The 24,269-nt window shown below is 39.8% G+C and overlaps 1 protein-coding gene across 6 annotated transcripts in view; it reads left to right on the top strand.

The window, feature by feature from the left end:
- lrp1bb (low density lipoprotein receptor-related protein 1Bb) overlaps positions 1-24,269 on the top strand; it is a 993,888-nt gene that overhangs the window by 512,296 nt on the left and 457,323 nt on the right. For all 6 annotated transcript variants that reach the window (XM_061918476.1, XM_061918478.1, XM_061918475.1 and 3 more), the window contains 2 exons: positions 18,642-18,861; positions 21,572-21,761. In XM_061918476.1, the coding sequence (XP_061774460.1) occupies positions 18,642-18,861; positions 21,572-21,761 (410 nt within the window). The remainder of the gene's footprint in view (positions 1-18,641; positions 18,862-21,571; positions 21,762-24,269) is intronic.

Raw genomic sequence — 24,269 nt, 5'->3', positions numbered from 1 at the left:
GAATCATGATCGATATTAAAATATCTAACTCGATGGACAGTCGTCTGTTTAGTCCAGCTGGCCGGGGACGGTTTTTCTAGTTTATCATGGGTAAGCACTCCATTTATGTCACTTTTTTCACTTTTACCTCACTCTCTCGGCGTCCGTCTGCTCCAACGTCTCACTCTTTCTTCATGCTGGCTTCTAGAAGCAGTAGTTCATTCTCTATGAATTCAGGTTAAAAAAGATATGGATAGTTAGTCCAAAAATAGTAATTTTCCGTTGTTTGTTATCAATTCTGCCATTATTAGAACCCACTTAAGTGTTTTGTATCCAGAAGTAGGAACACAAGTTAAAGTTAAAGTGCCAATGATTGTCCCACACGCACTAGTTGTGGCGAGATTATTCTCTGCATTTAACCCATCACCCTTGATCGCCCCCTGGGATGTGAGGGGGAGCAGTGAGCAGCAGCGGTGGCCGCGCCCGGGAATCATTTTTGGTGATTTAACCCCCAATTCCAAACCTTGATGCTGAGTGCCAAGCAGGGAAGTGATGGGTCCCATTTTTATAGTCTTTGGCATGACTCGGCCGGGGTTTGAACTCACAACCTACCGATCTCAGAGCTGACACTCTAACCACGAGGCCACTGATTAGGCATATATGCGCCAATTAATTGATTAAAATGATCAAAATACGGTAAATATTGTAGAAATGTATACATTACATATTGTTATGAACGTGTCTGTTACTACATTATACACAGACTTGCGGAGTATATACAAAACATTGATGGAGGGTTTTGAAGTTGTTTTAGAGGGATTTGAAGAATACAACGGTGACTTCCATGAGCTGCAACTTCCAAGCGTTTGTTTAACACAGGGGTGTCAAACTCAAATAAAGAGTGGGCCAAAATTTTAAACTGAACAAAGCCGCGGGCCAAGGTTGAACAAATTAACCTTTTAATAGGGACCCAAACAAGTTTTGCATTGAATATTGAACAAGCAAGGCGTATATAACTTTATAGTGACATGTAAAATTGAGCTTCAAATAATAATAACAGTATTAAAAAAATATCAATGGCATATCGAATAAAATTCAAATAAAAATTGAATGCCTCTTTTTTATTTGCAGCCTTCTGAGGTAAATAACAAAATAAACTTTTTCCACAGGCCAATAATACATTTGAATGTAAAAAAACAATAAGGAATGAATCAAACATTCAAGCCTTGAAGTAGCAAGAGAAAGTGAATGAATAAAACGTTAATTATTGCTCAGTTTGTTACACTGATTTGCTTAAACAACGCTTATATAACCTAAATCAACTTTCAAAAAACAAACGAAAAAACATCACAGAAATGAAATTTAAATAAAAAATGTAATTTCCCATTTTCTATTTGCAGCCTTCTAATGTAAATCAACATTAACTTTTTCCGCTAGCTATTAAATTTGAAAATAAAATAATGAGGTGGTCGGGGTTGGGGGGTGGCGGGGTTTGGTGGTAGCGGGGGTGGATATTGTAGCGTCCCGGAAGAGTTAGTGCTGCAAGAGTTTCTGGGTATTTTTTCTGTTGTGTTCATGTCGTATTTCGGTGCGGTTGTTCTCCCGAATTGTGTTTGTCATTCTTGTTTGGTGTGGCTTCACAGTGTGGCGCATATTTGTAACAGTGTTAAAGTTGTTTATACGGCCACCCTCAGTGTGACCTGTATGGCTGTTGATCAAATATGCCTTGCATTCACTTGTGTGTGTGTGTACAAACTGCATATATTATGTGACTTGGCCCGCACGCTGTATGTATAGAGGAAAAGCGGCCGTAACGACAGGTTGTGGAGAACGCTAAAGGCAGTGCCTTTGAGGCACGACCCTAATATTGTTGTCCGGGGAGAAATTCTGGAGATTTTCGGGAGGGGCACTGAACTTCGGGAGTCTCCCGGGAAAATCAGGAGGGTTGGCAAGTATGAGTATAAGCGGTGAATGCAATGTTACAGCGGTACTGCCGCTGTATAAACCTGGCGGGCCAGCTCTAATGTTAATTTGATATCGCCTCATGGGCCAAATGAAATTACACGGCGGGCCAACTTTGGCCCACGGGCCAGAGTTTGACACCCATTGTTTAACATCTTTAAAATCCATAAAAGAAAAAAAAAGAGAGGTGTGTTCTTGTCTGTCATGATTGTGATGAAGGCAACATTTGAAAAAAAAGTGCAGTTCCCCTTGAAATTCTCGGCAGGAAAATGTCATCAGATTAATCGGAAAAAGTGTTATTAAGTTTATTCGACAATGTTTTCGGAAAAACAAGTTAATTTATTTTGTGATGATGATTTAGGCTAATGAGACCAATTGTACCCTTTTTTTGGTTCAATCAAATGCTACACTAACTAACTTTATTTTATTTTCCTCCTCAAAGTTGACCTTTTTTTGGCGATCCAATCAGTCTTATCCTTCTGTCTACCCTATAACTGTTTGTCTAATCTTAGAAGGGTTTGTTTTGAAAATTTTATTTTGATGTCGTTTTTAAAGGCCTACTGAAGCCCACTACTACCGACCACGCAGTCTGATAGTTTATATATCAATGATGAAATATTAACATTGCAACACATGCCAATACGACCTTTTTAGTTTACTAAATTGCGACTTATAATTTCCCACGAAGTGTCCTGTTGAAAACGTCGCGGAATGCTGATGTGTAAGCTTGACGTCACGGACTGTTAGGAAATAATAACGCTGCGCACACACACAGCTAAAAGTCGTCTGCTTTAACCGCATAATTACACAGTATTTTGGACATCTGTGTTGCTGAATCTTTTGCGTTTTGTTCAATTGATAATGGAGAAGTCAAAGTAGAAAGATGGAGTTGGGAAGCTTTAGCCTTTAGCCACACAAACACATGGTGATTCCTTGTTTAAAATTCCCGGAGCGGAAACTTTACTATGGATCAGAGCGGTCAAGCGAACATGGATCCCGACCAAATGTCAACCAGCAGTTTTCGGTGAGAAAATTGTGGTAAAAAGTCGCCACTTATTGGGGATCAGCTGAGCTTGTGCCGTCCGTACAGCTGCTGTCGACTTCCATCAGACACTGGCGTCAACACACCCGTTGATACACCCTTCCGACTATTAGGTACAATTAAACTCACTGAAACACTAACAACACAATAGAAAGATAAGGGATTACCCAGAATTATCCTAGTAAATGTGTCTAAAAACATCTGAATCCGTCCCAATGCAATCGCGTTTTTTGTTGTTGTTTTTTTTTATAGTCCGTCGTTATCAATATCCTCAAACACAAATCTTTCATCTTCGCTTAAATTATTGGGGAATTGTCGTTTTCTCGGTCCGAATAGCACTTTTTGTTGGAGGCTCCCATTAAAAACAATGTGAGGATGTGAGGAGCCATCAACGGGTGACGTCATCGTCTGCGACTTCCGGTAAAGGCAGGGCTTTTCTTTTAGCGACCAAAAGTTGCGAACTTTATCGTCGATGTTCTCTACTAAATCCTTTCAGCAAAAATATGGCAATATCCCGAAATGATCAAGTATGACACATAGAATGGACCTGCTATCCCCGTTTGAATAAGAAAATCTAATTTCAGTAGGCCTTTAAGTGAAATGACAAAAAAAGTTCCATCATTCGAACTATAAGCTGCTACCCAAGAATGTACAACAATTATTTCCAACTAAAGAGGAGGAATATAACATTAGAGGGAGAAAAATACTTCAAACATTTCTATGCACATACAGTGGAACATACAGTCTGGACCACCTCTCCAGGGGCCCAGGCTTAGACTGATTGTTTTATTTTTATTTTATTTTATTTTAATCTTTCATTTTTTTCTCCCATTCCCCCCACTTGTGTACATTTATCTCTCCTTTTTTGTAAGGGGCGCCGGAAGTTGGCAGACCTGTCAGCGATCCTGTTCTGTCTCCCTATAATGTTTTTCTGATCTTGAATGGGATTGTGCTGAAAATTTTAATTTCCCCTCAAGGATTAATAAAGTATGTCTGATCTGATCTGATCTGGAACACTTTAAACCTTTAGAATATCAGTAAATGGATTTAAATTGTGGAATTGAATAAGCAAAAAAGTCAATCAACGTACTAATACGATCCTGATCAAGACACTGCTTAAACTCAACGTCTTTACAAAGTACAAAGAAGATTGTGAATCTAATGTATCTCCTTATGGGAATCAACAGTTTATAAACAACTATTTATTCATGAGAACTTAGATTAATTTACTTGTATTTGTTTGCCCTACAAATTGAATACAGGAAGTGAACAAACATGTTTTACAAAATTGCTATGAAACTGAACAGGCGTAGGATTAATTGTTTCACTTTATGTGTGTGTTTCTGAGACAAAGACCATGGACAACTGAAAACAGGCTTCACTTTTTGTTTCATTTCACTATAAATAGCTCAAACAGCTATGGCAACATTTTGATTAAACGTTGATGACATTTCTGAAATTACATGAAAAAAAAGTGATTACATTTTGGGGGTGATCCGGATTATCGTCTGGGTTCAGGACAATTTATACTACTGCACTGCAAAAACTGAAATCTAAGTAAGATTAAATATTTGAAATAAGGCTGATATTTGCTTATTTCCTGACTGATTAGATTATTCTTCTCACGAAGAAGATTTTATGTTAGTGTTTTACTTGTTTTAAGGGTTTTGGTCCTAAATGATCTCAGTAAGATATTACAGCTTCTTGCTGAGATTTGATGACCTATATTGAGTAAAACATGCTTGAAACTAGAATATAAAGTGTCGCAAGGCTGTGTCATCAACATTCAAAAGTATAAAACTACTTTTTTTAAATAATATTTTTTTACTTCAAGCGTTTGAAAAAAATCATGATGCCATATCATTATGTCAAGATAATGGCACTAGCATTCACTTAATTTAAGAATATTTTTCCACATATTGAGCAAAAAGGTCTCTTTTTTTCTACCAAGAAAATTGCACTTGTTATTAGTGAGAATATTCTTATTTTAGGGTATTTGTGACGGACTTCCTTCCATCCGCGTGTGGGTTGCAGTGCCGATCATTACAGAACACGTCATAGCAGGTTTAACTTGTGTTTATTATTTCAATAACCATTAAGTCGTCTTGCCTTTCTGTCTCCCCATTTTTCACTGTGCTGGCGCTTCCTGCTTGCTGCCGCGGTGCGCCTTTCGGTGGCCGGTATTCGCGTCTGTTGCGGGGGCTCTTCGTCTTCCGGGTCTCGTTCGTCGCTCTCGTGGTGGTTGTTGTCGCATGTTCCTTCTCCTTCTTCTGCCACGATCGTTCCTCCCTCGCCCTTTTTATGCTGCAGCACAAGATGCAGTGATTGAGCACAGGTGTGTGGTGTACGAACCAGACTCTGATTGCTGCTTCGAGTTTGCCACGCCTCTCCTCTCTGCTGCATGCCCCACCTCCTGGCCTCCATCTTGGTCAGGACAGCTGCTCCTCTCAGCCCGTTGTCGGCCTGTCGGCCGCGTCTCTACACAGTATTTTTGGGTTCATTGAGGTTAGCTAATTTTACTTGTTTTGGAAAGTCTTGACAAGCCAAATTGTCTTGTTCTATTGGCAGATAATGTTGTTTAGTTCAAATCAAATACCTGTATTTTTTTGTTTTTGAACACTGACTTTTTGCAGTGTGGGAGTGCCCAAGCTAAGACAAAACACCTAACAAAACATTAATATTCTTCAGAATGTTTTCCCGCTACATAATAATACACAGCTACAATGAACAGTGTAATTAAACTTGTATGGCTACCTCAGTGAAAGCAAAAAATGTTTGTCTTTTGTCTTTGTGTTCAATTGTTATCAGAGCCACAGTTGTAAGGCTAGATATTCTTAATGAAAGGTGACTGATGTGTTGTGAAAAAAACAAACTATTTTCCTTTAATTAATTATCCCTATATTAATGTGGAACAGTTTAGTTGATAAATGAGAGAAATTGACATTTTTGAAGGTGCATATATTTATATCACATTATGCAGTTATAACACGGGTGTCAAACTCTGGCCCGCGGGCCAAATTTCGCCGCTAATACTCATACTTGCCAACCTTCCCGATTTTCTCGGGAGACTCCCGAAGTTCAGTGCCCGTCCCGAAAATCACCCGGGACAACCATTCTTCCGAATTTCCACCGGGACAATGATATTGGGGGCGGGCCTTAAGGGCATTCCATTTAGCGTTCTCTACAACCTGTCGTCACATACGCTTTTCCTCCATACAAACAGCGTGCCGGTCCAGTCACATAATATTTAACGGGTTTTACACACACATAACTGAATGCAAGTCATACTTGGTCAACAGCCATACAAGTCACACTGAGGATGGCCGTAGAAACAACTTTAACACTGTTACAAATATGCGCCACACTCTAAACCCACACCAAACAAGAATGACAAACACATTTCGGGAGAACATCCGTACCGTAACACAACATAAACACAACAGAAGAAATACCCAGAACCCCAGGGCCCCACTAACTTTTCTGGGGCGCTACAATATACACCCACGCTACCACCAAACCCCACTCCCTAGCTTGTTCAATATTCAATGCAAAACCTGTTTGGGTCCTCTTAAAAGGTTAACTTCTTCAACCTTGGCCCGCAGCTTTGTTCAGTTTAAAACTTTGGCCCACTCTGTATTTGAATTTGACACCCCTGAGTTATAAGGACAAATATGGTCTGAATCAATATGTGCTGTTCAATGTCATTCAGTGCTTTAAGTAAGATAAAAAACAACACAAACTGAGAGACGTTTGCAAACACCCGTGACATTGAATATAAACACTGCTTCATTTTCTATGCCCCATTCAGTTAATAACTGCTGGTTCAATGTTAGGCTTAGGTGTTAGCATATTTTCTTTATTTTTCCTACAGCCAGCATTGGGTGACCTCAAACAACTGTCATGTCCTGTGTTCATGTTTTGTTTAGTTATGTTCTGTTTTGCTTAAGACTCTGTTGTTTCCTGCTTTTGCACTTCCTTGTTTGTTTTGTTTCCATGCCAACCCATTAGTTTTCACCTGACCCCATGGCATGCACCTGTTTTCAATCACCACAGTATTATTTAAGCCACAGTTACCAGGTAGTCAGGCTGGCTACATCACCTCCTGCACCCATTTTATCCATGCTGCTTTTTCTCTGTGGACGGGACTCTCGCTGCTGTCTTGGATCCGCTTTGAACTGAACTCTCGCGGCTGTGTTGGAGCCACTATGGATTGAACTTTCACAGCATCATGTTAGACCCGCTCAACATCCATTGCTTTCGGTCCCCTAGGGGGGGGGGTTGCCCACATCTGAGGTCCTCTCCAAGGTTTCTCATAGTCAGCATTGTCGCTGGCGTCCCACTGGATGTGAATTCTCCCTGCCCACTGGGTGTGAGTTTTCCTTGCCCTTTTGTGGGTTCTTCCGAGGATGTTGTAGTCGTAATGATTTGTGCAGTCCTTTGAGACATTTGTGATTTGGGGCTATATAAATAAACATTGATTGATTGATTGATTGATACCCTTTCTTGTCACAGTAAGCGTTTTTGTTTTAGTTGTTCATAGTTCTGCCATTGTGCAAGTTTTATTTCATGTCCATAGTTCATGTCATAGTTCAAGTGTTTTTTTCCATAGCCAAGTTTTGTACCTCCATTGTGAGCGCCTTTTGTTTGTTCCAGTTTTTCGTTAGTGTTAAAATAAACACATTTCTTTACCTTCACACCGTTTCCAATCCAATCGCTTTGCACCTCGGGAAAACAATCCACGCCCAAGTCCAAGTCTTGACAACAATAAGGCTGTGGATTGATTCACACTGGTTTTCGCCTTTTAAGGGGTATTGGAAGAACTGGAAAAAAAATTATCTTGAAAGTTCTTAAAAAGTGCTTGAATTTGGCAACGGAAACGGTGTACGAATATTCCGCATACACAATCATAAATGTGGATACATATGCAAAAGTGCATTATATTTATCTGTACAGTAATCTATTTATTTATACCTGAGCTAATGCAACAAAATTGCATTTTTATCTGTACTGTACAGTTCAAATTTGAATGATAATAAAAATATCCCATGTATTGTTAGACGCATATGTATGGTAACGTCACTGCTATGTAAACTAATATTTTTCCATGCAGTATACACATTCTATACACGTTTCCTGTCCGTCCACCATGTTTGAAGGTCGTGGAAAAAGTCAATATTTTCCTGTAAGTTGTTGATATTCAGACAAGGCAATTACAAAAAAAGCTTTCCTGGACACGGCCATATTGGTTTCCGACCTCTTAACTGGAACTCTGAGGTCATTCCCACCTTCTACTTCCAACTTGCCGTGCCATGCAACCTGAGGGTCCCTGGTTCAATCCCCACCTTCCACCAACCTCGTCATGTCCGTTGTGTCCTTGAGCAAGACACTTCACCCTTGCTCCTGATTGGTCTTGGTTAGGGCCTGGTGTGGCATCTCCCGCCATCAGTGTGCGGGTGAATAGGTGAATGTGGAAATAGTGTCAAAGCACTTTGAGTACCTTTAAAGGGGAACATTATCACCAGAACTATGTAAGCGTCAATATATACCTTGATGTTGCAGAAAAAAGACCATATATTTTTTTAACCGATTTCCGAACTCTAAATGGGTGAATTTTGGCGAATTAAACGCCTTTCTGTTTATCGCTCATGTGGTGATGACGTCAGAACGTGACGTCACCGAGGTTATACAGCCGCCATTTTCATTTTCAACACATTACAAACACCGGGTCTCAGCTCTGTTATTTTCCGTTTTTTCGACTATTTTTTGGAACCTTGGAGACATCATGCCTCGTCGGTGTATTGTCGGAGGGTGTAACAACACTAACAGGGAGGGATTCAAGTTGCACCACTGGCCCGAAGATGCGAAAGTGTCTGCCGCCAGAACCCCATTGAATGTGCCAAAGTGTCTCCACATTTTACCGGCGATGACAGACAGGGCACAGAGATGTATGGAGTTTTGTTGATGTTGACTTATGTGCTAATCAGACATATTTGGTTGTGGCGTGACTGCCAGCTAATCGATGCTAATATGCTACGCTAATCGATGCTAACATGCTATTTACCGGCGGTGTTAAGGCAGACATGGCACAGAGATGTATGGATAACCTGCAGATGCATTTGCAACGATAAAGTCAACGAAATCACAAAGGTGAGTTTTGTTGATGTTGACTGCCAGCTAATCGATGCTAACATGCTATTTACCGGCGGTGTTAAGGCAGACATGGCACAGAGATGTATGGATAACCTGCAGATGCATTTGCAACGATAAAGTCAACGAAATCACAAAGGTGAGTTTTGTTGATGTTGACTGCCAGCTAATCGATGCTAACATGCTATTTACCGGCGGTGTTAAGGCAGACATGGCACAGAGATTTATGGATAACCTGCAGATGCATTTGCAACGATAAAGTCAACGAAATCACAAAGGTGAGTTTTGTTGATGTTGACTGCCAGCTAATCGATGCTAACATGCTATGCTAATCGATGCTAAAATGCTATTTATCGGCGGTGCTAAAGCAGACATGGCACAGAGATGTATGGATAACCTGTAGATGCATTTGCAACTATATTACGTTTCCTTCCCCCCACATTTAATGCGAAAAAAAGCACTTACCAATCGACGGATTTAAGTTGCTCCAGTGTCAAGTGATGCGAAAGTCCTGATCGTTTGGTCCGCACATTTTACTGGCGATGCTAACGCAGCTATTCGGCCTTGCTATGGCTATGAATAGTGTCAATAGCTATTCGCTCAATAGCTTCAGTTTCTTCTTCAATACTTTCATACTCCAACCATCCGTTTCAATACATGCGTAATCTGTTGAATCGCTTAAACCGCTGAAATCTGAGTCTGAATCTGAGCTAATGTCGCTATATCTTGCTGTGGTATCTGCCATTGTTTGTTCACATTGGCAGCACTGTATGACGTCACAGGGAAATGGATAGTCGCATCGCAAATAGCGAAAATCAAGCACTTTAAAGCTCTTTTTAGGGCTATTCGGGGACCGGGAAAATAAATAAAAAAACTGCAAAAAATACAACAAGCCACTGGGAACTAATTTTTATTGTTTTTTACCCTGTTGAAATTGTGATAATGTTCCCCTTTAAGGTAGAAACGCGCAATACAAGTATAACCAATTTGCCATATCGATGATAATTCCTAAATCTCTTTAATCCTTCACTCCCTACCATTATTCAGTTATAAGCAGGGATGAGAATCAGGAGGGCAAATTGCTCACTCGGCAACTCTCAAAAGGGACAAATCCTCTGAGCATGGTTACGAGAAAACAAATCACAATGTTGACCCACTCCTGTTTCAAACATGTCATATCTGCTGTGGCTTCTAACCAACAAAATGTACAAACAACTTTTAGTGGGGAATTGATGTTGTGATTAAGTGTAGTCAAGCGTCATTTTTGACTTGATAAGCCCGAATGATTAGTGAAGCAACAACACGCTCAGTTTACTTTGCCAGGGTTGTTTGATTATTTGCTTTTACGTGTGGGAAATCTTTCCAGTTTATTTATATATCTGCTGTGATCTATCTGTGGCTGGTTGGGATTCTGCACAAGAGGTCTGATTTGGCATTGGCAGTCTAAGGTGAGTTTTCTGTTGGAAACACAAGAGCAATTTAGCAGGGAGAGGAGTCATGGCTTCCCAACGGTTCGCAGAACAATACCATCGGTGAGGCTTGTCACTCCGGTATGAAATAGATCTTTTTTTAAGCCTACATCAGTTCTCACATGCATTGATTTATGAGAAATCAAAGGAACAAGCTTTAAGCCAATGTGTCAAGAGATAACTGGAAGATGGCTGGAATGAACTGCTGCATTTTGATGTAAAGCAAGTCTAGAGAACCTAAAGTTAAAGTACCACACCTGGTGTGGTGAGATTACCCTCTGCAATTGACCCATCCCCTTGTTCCACGCCCTGGGAGATAATGGAAGCAGTGAGCAACAGCCACACTCAGGAGTAATCTTGGTGATTCAACCAATTCCTGTCAGAGTTAGTTGTTGACGAAACCCAAGATGCAGAGAAGGAGGCAGGCATTTTTCAGGTAAACATCTTTTAATTAAAATAATAGAATAAGAACAAACAAAAGGGTACTAACAAAGGACGCGCACGTGAACGGACAACAAACTAAGGGAACTAGCATGGGAGCTAGAAAATAAAAGGAGCCTAGCACGGAAGCTAGCGGGTAGCGAACAGGCAAACAGAAGTCATTACTTGTAGAATGAAAATAAAACGGAAGCAGGGAACAAAAGACAGTAAGCTACAAACGGATACCGAAAGATAGCTTACCGCTACACTGCAATGACATGAAGTGAAGTGAATTATATTTATATAGCGCTTTTCTATAGTGACTCAAAGCGCTTTTACGTAGTGAAACCCAATATCTAAGTGACATTTAAACCAGTGTGGGTGGCACTGGGAGCAGGTGGGTAAAGTATTTTGCCCAAGGACACAACATCAGTGACTAGGATGGCGGAAGCGGGGATCGAACCTGGAACCCTCAAGTTGCTGGCACGGCCGATCTACCAACCGAGCTATACCGCTATACATGAAACGACACAACAGCAGCAACAATACACAAGCGACATCGACAAGACAATAATCCAGCCATTGCCGGGAGGACAAATATAGACTCAAATAGAAGTGGACTGATTGACACCAGGTGTGGCCAGGTGCCAATCAGCCGCAGTTGAGGGGAAAACAGCACACAGGGGAAAAAAAACAGGAAACAGACAAAATAAGAGCGCTAACAGGAACTAAAAACAGGAAATACTAAACACACACTGAGGAAAAACTAAGCCTGACAATTCCAACCCAATTCCAACCGTTGATACTGAGTGCCAAGCAGGGAGTTAAGGGGTCCCGTTTTTTTAGTATTTGGTATGACTCAGCCGGGGTTTGAACTCACAACGTACCAATTTCAGGGCGGACAATCTAACCACAATTCCACTGACCTATGGCGAATTCTGTCTTTTCTGACTCATAGCAGTTGTTAGACAGTTAGATACTCATGTTAAACAATGCCAAAGCATCAAATCCTAAGGTTCCTGCATTTCGGCGTGAGCTTTCACGCAGTTTTGGATTCTCTGTTCTCGGGGTATTCAGTCTGGCTACGTTGTGACGTCACCGCGAGGTGGATGTCATTCAGTGGACATTAGGGGAGAAGCTCCTCCCTCTCAGTTTCAGGGTTTGAGATCAAACAAACACCTATATCTTAGAACTTCTTCTGTTTGTTTGATATCATCATTACTGCCCCGAGTGGTGTAAAAGTGTATTAGGGCGGCATAGCTTGGTTGGTAGAGTGACTGTGCCAGCAACTTGAGTGTTCCAGGTTCGATCCCCGCTTCTGCCATCCTAGTCACTGCCGTTGTGTCCTCGGGCAAAACACTTTACCTACCTGCTTCCAGTGGCACCCACACTGGTTTAAATGAAACTTAGATATTGGGTTTCACTATGTAAAAGCAATTTGAGTCACGAGAGAAAAGCTCTATATAAATATACTTCACTTATTACAACTGAGTACTGCTGCGCCCTACGGATCACAACTCATGAACGGATATTTTTTTATTACAACTCAGCAACGAGCCCTGGCCTTATAGTTAAGAAACGTTGATTTACATAAAAGGGAAGTGTTTCAAATGTAGATTTAAATAATTTAAATCAGTATATTTGATAATTATTATAACATAATATTTTGTTTTTTTTGTTTGTTTTTGTTTTTTACATAAAATGCTTTTTTTTGTAATTAGCAGAAAATGTTATTTTGCAGGCTTTGAAAAATAGTTCACATATTTTCCTGACCACGGTGCGTAATGTGACATAAGCCGCAACTACTAAATTTTAGAAGAAAAACATATTGTTTTCATATGTTAGCTTAACCGGATTACAAGATGCAGAAATATGTTGTGAAATGAACTATTTACACAGAAATATTTTGTAAATGTTTATTTACATACCTTAGTTGTTTACAAATGTTGTCTGTAACTTGGCAGTAAAACGGCTGATCAAACAACAGAAGCCATCGTCATGGAATTGATTTATGCGGACCCCGACTCAAACAAGTTGAAAAATGTATTTGGGTGTTACCATTTAGTCATCAATCGTACGGAATATGTACTGAACTATACAATCTACTAATAAAAGTCTCAATCGATCAAAAAAAGGACCCGCTAGCTGCTGAAGCTAGCCCTCCAATCAGCTAAACAGACTCAATAACGCCACAGTGATTTTGATGAATCTACTGAGAAATTTGTGAAACTGAAACAATACAAAAAGAATGCCATTGTAACTTAATAATACTGACACTGGTAAACATGTTAGCACATTAGCTAATGCTAATGATGCTAGCTTAATTACATTACAATAGCACGTACAGGTATGCTTGAAACCCCTCCAACAGGCATCACACATGGGACAGTTTAGTAAGTAAGAATTGTTTGTTATATCGTAAAACTTACAAACGTTGCTTAGAGTGATGAATGAAAAATAATTTCGAGGAAAATTGCTATGAAAGATTTGACTTCCATTTCAAGGCATTAAAGGCCTACTGAAATGAGATTTTCTTATTTAAACGGGGATAGCAGGTCCATTCTATATGTCATACTTGATCATTTAGCGATATTGCCATATTTTTGCTGAAAGGATTTAGTAGAGAACATCGACGATAAAGTTTGCAACTTTTGGTCGATAATAAAAAAGCCTTGCCTTTTCAGGAAGTAGCAGACGATGTGCGCGTGACGTCACGGGTTGTAGGGCTCCTCACATCCTCACATTGTTTATAATCATAGCATCCAGCAGCAAGAGCTATTCGGACCTAGAAAGCGACGTTTTCCCCATTAATTTGAGGGAGGATGAAAGATTCGTGGATGAGGAAAGTGAGAGTGAAGGACTACAAGAAAAAAAAAAGAAAAGGCGGCGGCAGCGGGACCGTTTCAGATGTAATTAGACACATTTACTAGGATAATTCTGGAAAATCCCTTATCTGCTTATTGTGTTAATAGTATTTTACTGAGATTATAAAGTCATACCTGAAAGTCGGATGGCTGCGATGAACGCCAGTGTCTCTGAGAGAAGCCGAGGAGCCAAGATCACAGCTGCCTTTTTGACAGCTACAGGAGGAAGTCCCATAATCCGCTCAAGTCTCCGGTAAGAGCCGACTTAATATCACAATTTTCTTATCCAAAAACTTGCTGGTTGACGTAGAAAAACATGTTCGCTTGACCTTTCTGTGTTAAAGCTTCACAACAAACAAAGAAACACTGGCTGTGTTTTGGTTGCTAAAGGCAGCTGCAATCCACCGCTTTCCACCAACAGCATTCTTTTTTATAGTCTCTATTACTAGTGGAACAAATTGCAAAATATTCAGCAACACAGATGTCCAAATTACTGTGTAATTATGCGATGAAAAGAGACGACTTTTAGCCGTAAGTGGTGCTGGGCTAATATGTCCGCTACAACCCGAGACGTCACAAACACGCGTCATCATTAGCGACGTTTTCAACAGGAAACTCCGCGAGAAATTTAAAATTGTAATTTAGTAAACTAAAAAGGCCGTATTGGCCTGTGTTGCAATGTTAATATTTCATCATTGATGTATAAACTATCAGACTGTGTGGTCGGTAGTAGTGGGTTTCAGTAGGCGTTTGAAGTTGTTTATACGGCCACCTTCAGTGTGACCTGTATTGCTGTTGACCAAGTATGTTTCGCATTCACTTGTGTGCGTGAAAAGCCGCAGATATTATGTGACAGGCCCGACACGCAAAGGCAGTGCCTTAAAGGTTCATTAGCGCTCTGTACTTCTCCCTACGTCCATGTACACAGCGGCGCTATATAAAGTCATACATTTTACTTAATGAAACGATACCAATAATTCTGAAACCGATACCGATAATTTCCAATATTACATTTTAAAGCATTTATCGGCTAATATGTCCTCTACAACCCGAGACGTCACAAACACGCGTCATCAAAAGCGTCATCATTCTGCGACGTTTTCAACAAGAAACTCTGCAAGAAATTTAAAATTGTAATTTAGTAAACTAAAAATGCGGTATTGGCATGTGTTGAAATATTAATATTTCATCATTGATATATAAACTATCAGACTGCGTGGTCGGTAGTAGTGGGTTTCAATTGGCCTTTAAAACAAAAAGTACCTTCTTAACCAGCAAATGGCGCCATAGCACAAACAATAACACACAATTCCAGTGTTTCGGATTGCTTGTAATGAAATCTATGAAACATAAAACATTATAGAAGTTAGCGAAGAAAATTAGCCGCACTATTTTATAAACCGCAAGGTTCAAAGCAGAGGAAAAAAGTAGTGATATACAGGCTGGAATTTACAGTAAAAGCTTTTCTGTTACAGAATGTAGTGTGAAGTGTGTTGCAGCACTAACCACTATTGCTACTTCTGCCATGTTCATGGACTTATTTGTTAGTTTGTACGTGTAATTATATTCCATTTATACATACGGTTTGTATACCACTTGCCCTGTTTAGAGTCACATGAAATTATATCATTTATCCCAGCCGACTTAGGACGAGAAGCAAACCCTGGACCGCTCATCAGTCATTTACACATAGACAACAACCCCCACTACAGAAAATGTTTAATCAATTAATCTAACCCCGCATCTGGAGCAAAGTGTTCTTGCTTTTTAATCCTTTTAATCTCAAAAATCCTTTTAATCTCAAAAATCAAGAATAGCTTCAACAAACAAAGAAAAAAACTTGTAATAATACTATTAGTGTCTACTTTGTCCAGTTTAAATAAAAGCTATGTTGGTCAGAAACTGGAATAACAAATACAATGGAATTCAGAGCTCGTCTTGGTTAACTTTTTGAAAGGCTTACATAACTATTTAAAACAGAATTGAAATAAAGTGTGTTACTTGTAACCCAGCAGGCACAGGACTTTGATACGATTTTGCTTATACATGCATTTCCTTTAAAACTGACTTTGAAACAACTTTTCCAAATTGAGACAATGTTGATGTCCAACGTTGGATCCACGTCGTCGGTTGGGAAATGACCAAATTTCAAAGGTCAAATCATCGTCACAAACAGACATTGCAAAAACGTTGTCAAAAAGTATGTTGTTTCAGCGTTGTAGAATATTGGTTGGGAAATAACCAAAATTCAATGGTCAAATCAACGTCAGAACCCAACATTGATTAAATCTTTTTGTTTGTGTTGTTCAACTTTCAGGACCTAATTTAACAAGTTTTCAATGTCGTTTTAATGTCTTTTGCCTGCTGGGAAGGAGGTTCTGAAGTTAGTCATGTCATTCATTCATTTTATTCATCGTGTCTTATTCAATGTGGGGGTTAAACTGGATTCTTGTCACATCTGATATTTGGTGAAAAGCAGATTTAGGTAAAAATTCTGAGGGGGTGACTTTTCTTTGCTGCTTATACTGAGGCTGCAGTTATTGAAACACAGAAATTAAGTAATTCCTTAAAAGCCTACTGAAATGACATTTTCTTATTTAAACGGGGATAGCAGGTCCGTTCTATGTGTCATACTTGATCATTTTGCAATATTGACATATTTTTGCTGAAAGGATTTGTAGTAGAGAACATCGATGATAAAGTTCGCAACTTTCGGTGCTAAGAGAAAAGCCCTGCCTCTACCGGAAGTCACAGACGATGACGTCACACGTGTGATGGCTCCTCACATATTCACATTGTTTTTAATGGGAGCCTCCAACAAAAAGTGCTATTCGGACCGGGAAAACGACTATTTCCCCATTAATTTGAGCGAGGATGATAGATTCGTGTTTGAGGATATTGATAGCGACGGACTAGAAAAACAAAAACACGATTGCATTGGGACGGATTCCGATGTTTATAGCCACATTTACTAAGTTAATTCTGGAAAATCCCTTATCTTTCTATTGTATTGCTAGTGTTTTAGTGAGTTAAATAGTACCTGATAGTCGGAAGGGTGTCTCCACGGGTGTCTTGACCCGCAGTGTCTCAGGGGAGTCGACGCCAGCTATGGACGGCACAAGCTCAGCTTTTCTCCGGTAAGAACTGACTTTTTAACCACAATTTTCTCACCGGAACCTGCTGGTTGACATTTGGTAGGGATCCACGTTCGCTTCACCGCTCTGATCCATGGTAAAGTTTCACCTCCAGGAATTTTAAACAAGGAATCACCGTGTGTTTGTGTGGCTAAAGGCTAAAGCTTCCCAACTCCATCTTTCTACTGGGACTTCTCCAATATTAATTGAACAAATTGCAAAATATTTAGCAACACAGATGTCCAAAATACTGTGTAATTATGCCGTTAAAGCAGACGACTTTTAGCTGTGTGTGTGTGCAGCGCTCAAACATCCTAAAAACCTGTGACGTCTTGGGTACACGTCATCATTACACGACGTTTCGAAGACGAAACTCCCGGGAAATTTAAAATCGCAATTTAGTAAACTAAACATGTGTTGCAATGTTAATATTTCATTATTGATATATAAACTATCAGACTGCGTGGTCGGTAGTAGTGGGTTTTAGTAGGCCTTAAAACGTCTGGCCACGACTATACATACTGCGCACAAATAGTCTGAAAATTAAAACCACGACCATGTGGCTGCGACACGGACATGCTAACCACATCCATTGTCAAACCACCAACATGTGATTTGGCTTTAACATATCATTTACATGTTTTTGCTGTTTACTGAGAGGGCGGTAGTGAAGTGAAGTGAAGTGAATTATGTTTATATAGCGCTTTTTCTCTAGTGACTCAAAGCGCTTTACATTGTGAAACCCATCATCTAATTTTTACATTTAAACCCGTGTGGGTGGCACTGGGAGCAGGTGGGTAAAGTGTCTTGCCCAAGGACACAACTGCAGTGACTAGGATGGCGGAAGCGGGCATCGAACCTGCAACCCTCAAGTTGCTGGCATGGCCGCTCTACCAACGGAGCTACAACGTACTTATCTGATCCCCCATTAATTAAGTATAAATTATGACTACTTAAATAGTCCATAAATCACTACAGTATGTCTATTTTAACAGAGAGAGAAACAATTTCAACACAAAAATCCTAAAAAAAGGTGATAAAATATGTTTTATTTTGTCAAGTAAAACATTGCGCATTTTTTGGACATCAAGCAAAATCGGAATTAGTATCTGGCTGGCCAACCTTGTCGGTAAACAAAGAGATCAGACATTTCTCAGGATGGATTTGGATCTACTCGTCTCTACTGATACTCTCTAAAGAAGGTTTTGAGCTGTTGCCTGGCAACTGAAAGTTTCAGCTATTGCCAAAGATTTTCCATGGGGTTAAAGTCAAGAGACTGGCTCGGTCAATCCAGGATCCCAATATACTTCTTGAGCCACTTATTTGCTGCCTTGGCCGCGGGTTTTAATTTTGGTTTCTGACTCAACAACCTTCTTACTCAAGGGACCACAATGAATAACCTGTTTTTGTCTTTGTAAGGAGATAAACCCAAACAATCAGCTCAAATAATTATTTCCTCACTGAAGATGTAGATGTTGTCAGTGAGATACGGATCCTTTGTTCCTTGAAACCAAAAACTGGTTAAAACTCTTCTTTGTATCTTGAACTTGAGATTAATTGTTGATTCTGTTAGTATCATGCACGAGTATTACTTGATTGACTTTTGTGTTTTCTCATTTGTTAGCTGGATGTACTGGACGGACTGGGAGGAGGATGAGGTCAATGACAGTATTGGACGGATAGAAAAAGCCTGGATGGATGGATCAAACCGAGATATTTTTGTCACCTCCAACATGCTGTGGCCCAACGGCCTGACCTTGGACCACAGCTCCAGCACCATGTATTGGTGCGATGCCTACTTTGACCACATCGAAAAGATCTACCTCAATGGGACTGGACGAATGGTGAGTTCTAAATTTGTGGAGCTATCGTAGAACAGCAGGGGTCACCAACGCGGTGCCCGCGGGCACCAGGTCGCCCAAAAGGACCAGATGAGTCGCCCGCTGGCCTGTTCTAAAAATAGCTCAAATAGCAGCACTTACCAGTGAGCTGTCTCCATTTTTTAAATTTGATTTATTTACTAGCAAGTTGGTCTCGCTTTGCTCAACATTTTTGATTCTAAGAGAGACAAAACTCAAATAGAATTTGAAAATCGAAGAAAATATTTTAAAGACTTGGTCTTCACTTGTTCAAATAAATGCTTTTTTTTTTTAATTTGCTTCTTATAACTTTCAGAAAGACAATTTTAGAGAAAAAATACGACCTTAAAAATTATTTTAGGATTTTTAAACACATATACCTTTTTACCTTTTAAATTCCTTCGTCTTCTTTCCTGACAATTTAAATCAATGTTCAAGTAAATGTATTTTTTATTGCAAAGAATAATAATTAATTGAATTCTTTATTTTAGCTTCTGTTTTTTCGATGAAGAATATTTGTGAAATATTTCTTCAAACCTATTATGATTACAATTCAAAAAAAAAAATCTGGCAAATCTAGAAAATCTCTAGTATTAAATGTAAATATTATTTCAAAGTCTTTTAAATTTATTTTAAAATGTTTGTTTTGAAAAATGTAGAAGAAATAATAATTTGTCTTTGTTAGAAATATAGCTTGGTCCAATTTGTTATATATTCTAACAAAGTGCAGATTGGATTTTAACCTATTTAAAACATGTCAAAATTCTGAAATCAATCTCAATCAAGAAAAATGACTAATGATATTCCATAAATCATTTTTTTGATTTGTAATGTTCTTGCTACCAAATGAAGGGTGTTGTGTTAAAGTACGATGAAATGTACCATTTATTTTTGTTGTATAGTGCCATCCGTGATTTGTCAAAAACTTGAGTTGTATAGTTTTGCGATGCTGAAATGTTGTCATGTGCATGTACTGAAAGACTATTAAAATAAAAACATGAGACAGAAATTACAAGTACAGTTGTGATCAAATTTATTCAACCCCCACACAATTTTGGTGTTTTAGCAAGTTGGAGATTTATTCCATATTTTGTTTATAGTCATATCAAATAAAGATGTGTCAAATAGACAAATGCAACTTCAATTGTAACACTGTATTTTACAAAATACCAAATAATGACATTTTTATTAATATCTCATTAACAAAATGATTCAACCCCCTACTTACATGCATCTTTAGTACTTAGTAGAACACCTTTTGGCAGTAACTACATTCTTCAAATGTGATAAAAAAAACTGGACACAAGCTTCTTGCAACCATCTACAGGTATTTTAGCCCATTCCTCTTGGGCAAAGGCCTCCAGTTCATTCATATTCTTGGGCTTGAGTGCTGCAACTGCCTTCTTCAAGTCCCACCACAGGTTTTCTATAGGATTTAGGTCTGGCGACTGTGAAGGCCACTCCAGAGTCTTCCAGCCCTTCTTCTGCAACCACTCTGATGTTGATTTGGAGGTATGATTGGGATCGTTGTCCTGTTGGAAGGTCCAACGTCTCTCAAGCCTCAGTTTCGTCACTGACTTCATGACATTTGCAGCTAATATATCCTACCTTGAACGTGCTGGAGATTCCCGGTACCTGAGGCAGAGAAACAGCCCCAGAGCATGATTGACCCCCCACCATGCTTAACAGTAGGAAAGGTGTTTTTCTCTTTGTAAGCTTCATTTTTTTCTTCTCCGGACATAACGTTGATTCATTGGCCCAAATAGTTCCAGTTTTGTCTCATCACTCCACAGAACAGTTTCCCAAAACATTTGGGGTTTGTATAGATGATTTTTGGCATACTGGAGTCTATTTTACTTGTGCCTGGTAGTCAGAAGTGGGGTGCGCCTGGGAGTTCTGGCATGGAGGCCTTCATCTCATAGTGCGCGCCCTATTGTCTGGGACAAAACCTGCGTTCCCCCTTCTGCAATGTCCTGTTGTAGTTCCTCAGCTGTTACCCGGGGGTTTTTCACCACTGTACGCACACAGCATCCTCTTTCTACCACGCCCAGGAAGTGTTTCCACTGTGCCTTTAGCTTTAAACTTGCGAATTATGCTCCTAACTGTGTCTCTTGGAATGTGTAATGTCTTTGCTATGTTCTTATATCCATATCCTTTCTTATGAAGAAAAATTACCTCCTCTCCTGACTTCTTTGACCACTCCTTGGACTTCACCATGTTGCAAATACACCATTGACCATCTACAAAAAGCTGAGCGTCACAGTCATTTTCAATCAGTTTAATTGTTGCTCTTTATGGTTCTAATCACATCTACAGATGTTTTCAACACCTGATTGAAACAACCTTATTCAAATTATGTTCTTAAGAGTTATGATCTTCAAGGGGTTGAATAATTTTGTCAATGAGATATTTAGAGAAATGACACTGTTTGGTATGTTACAAAAGACAATGTTGTAATTCAAGTTGCATTTGTCTATTTAATGCATATTTATTTGATATGACTATAAACAAAATATGGAATAAATATCCAACTTGCTAAAACACCAAAATTGTGTGGGGGTTGAATAATGTTGATCACAACTGTAAACATGCTGTGTAGATATCCCCTGCTCTTATAATGTTTACAAATAATGAAGCTCAACCATTTATGAGATGATTGTTATTGCATACCAGTGTTGCTGTGCTTCCTTCACAGGTGGTTTACAACGGAAAAGAGCTCAATCATCCATTTGGAATATCCCATTACCGCAATTTTATCTTCTGGACTGAGTACATGAACGCATCGGTCTTCCAGCTGGATTTGTCCACCGGGGATGTCAACGTGATGCGGATTGAAAGACCACCGTTATTTGGCCTCCGAGTTTATGATGCACAAAGTCAGCAAGGTTGGCTGCTTTCCCTTTTTATTCTCTCCCCACCCTGTACCACTGAACCTTAGCAACCCACACTGTGAAAGTTGGACTTTATATCGAACCGCTCCCTGTTGTGAGTCCAGATATTAACCATGCGTGGGTCTTCTCCCAGGGTACTGGCTTGGAAAGTTCATTACAAAATATCAAGGGTTGGATCAAAAATTGGCAAAGCAGCGGTGCTTGTAAGACCTTCCTCAAAAAGAAACCTTGCGTACTAAACAACACGTTCACTACGTTACGCTCAGGCCCCGTTTGTCAAATACCACATTACCAGTTTTAATTTATATTAATTCATCTAATCTACATTTTAATGTATTAGATTGTTTTCAGTTTATTCTCTAACTAGACACACATTCTTACACATGATCCACTCAGTGGCCTAGTGATTAGCGTGTCCGCCCTGAGGTCGGTAAGTTGTGGGTTCAAACCCCGGCCGAGTCATACCAACGACTATATTATATGGGACCCATTACCTCCCTGCTTGGCACTCAGCATCAAAGGTTGAACTTGGGGGTTAAATCATCCAAAAATATTCCCACTGCTTCCCTCACCTCCCAGCGGGTGAACGAGGGGATGGGTCAAATGCAATGGACAGATTTCACCACACCTAGTGTGTGTGTGACAATCATTGGTACTTTAAAGGCCTACTGAAACCCACTACTACCGACCACACAGTCTGATAGTTTATATATCAATGATGAAATATTAACATTGCAACACATGCTAATACGGCCGGTTTAGTTGACTAAATTACAATGTTAAATTTCCCGCGGAGTTTCCTGTTGAAAACGTTGCGGAATGACACATGCTAATCTTTAGCATGTCTGGTCACAAACTAGCACAGAATAATTTCCACGCTGACAAAGCAAGAGGAAGGCGCCCAAAAGTACAATATGGCTTTACATCTTAAAAATGCGCTAGCTTGATGCTAATTTACACTGGATTTACCATAGACATGCTAAAGATTAGCATCAGCAATGGCGATAGATTTGTAATGGAACGCTACAATAAAACAGATGGTGTGTAATAAATACAATACTTAAAGTTTAAACTAAGGTTTTCAAAATTAACGAATCAACCAAGCATGGAATTGATCACAAAATATTATCGCATGAATCCTGTATCAACACAGATTAATCACCCAGTTTGGTTGTGATACGACAGAGGTATTCAAGTTAAGTGTTTTAGGAGCCTAATTTGCAGAAAGCTAAGGACCAGGCAGCCAGACTTATTTAATGTATATTCCGGAGAACCAACGTCTTCTTCTTGGGGCGGTGTAGCTCGGTTGGTAGAGTGGCGGTGCCAGCAACTTGAGGGTTCCGGGTTCGATCCCCGCTTCCACCATCCGGGTCGGTGCCGTCGTGTCCTTGGGCGAGACGCTTTGCCCACCTGCTATCAGTGCCACCCGCACTGGTTTGGATGTGGCTTAGATATTGGGTTTCACTATGTAAAGGCGCTTTGAGTCGCTGGAGAAAAGCGCTATATAAATATAATTCACTTCACTTCACTTCACAATGATGACGCGTATGATGACGCGTGTTTGTGACGTTATTGGCTGGAGCGGACATGTTCTCCCAGCAGCACTTGCGGCTAAAAGTCGTCTCTTTTCATCGCGCAATTACACAGTATTTTGGACATCTGTGTTGCTGAATCTTTTGCAATTTGTTCAATTAATAATGGAGAAGTCAAAGTAGAAAGATATACTGTAGGTGGGAAGATTTTAGCCTTTAGCCACACAAACACACAGTGTTTCCTTGTTTAAAATTCCCGGAGGGGAAGTTTTATTACGGATCAGAGCGGTCAAGCGAACATGGATTAAGACAAACGGTTGACATGTAGTTTTCGGTGAAAAAATTGTGGAAATAAGTCGCCTCTTACCGGAGATCAGCGGAGCCAGCGTCCTCCTGCTGCCGTGAGTTCTCTCAGAAACTGTGGCGTCAACACACCCGTGGCTACACCCCTCCGACTTTAAGGTACTTTAAATCACTAAAACACTACCAACACAATAGGCGGATAAGGAATTTCCCACAATTATCCTAGTAAATGTGTCTAAAAACATCTGAATCGCTCTCACTTGCCCTCGCCCTTTTTTAATTTATTTTTTTACTGTTTATTTAAAAAAAAAAAAAATTCTAGGCTTTCACTCTAAATTTCCTCATCCACAAATCTTTCATCCTCGCTCAAATCAATGGGGAAATTGTCGCTTTCTCGGTCCGAATAGCTCTTGCTGCTGGAGGCTCACATGATAAACAATGTGAGGATGTAAGGAGCCCTCACACCGGTGACGTCATCGTCTGCTACTTCCGGTAAAGGCAAGGCTTTTTTTATCAGCGACCAAAAGTTGCAAACTTTATCGTCGATGTTCTCTACTAAATCCTTTAATCAAAAATATGGCAAAATCGCGAAATGATCAAGTATGACACATAGAATGGACCTGCTATCCCCGTTTGAATTAGAAAATCTCATTTCCGTAGCCCTTTA

The sequence above is a fragment of the Nerophis ophidion genome, linkage group LG13, assembly GCF_033978795.1.
Source record: "Nerophis ophidion isolate RoL-2023_Sa linkage group LG13, RoL_Noph_v1.0, whole genome shotgun sequence".
NCBI lineage: Eukaryota > Metazoa > Chordata > Actinopteri > Syngnathiformes > Syngnathidae > Nerophis > Nerophis ophidion.
Note: the sequence above shows the minus strand (reverse complement) of the source record. Positions and strands in the feature narration are given on the sequence as shown.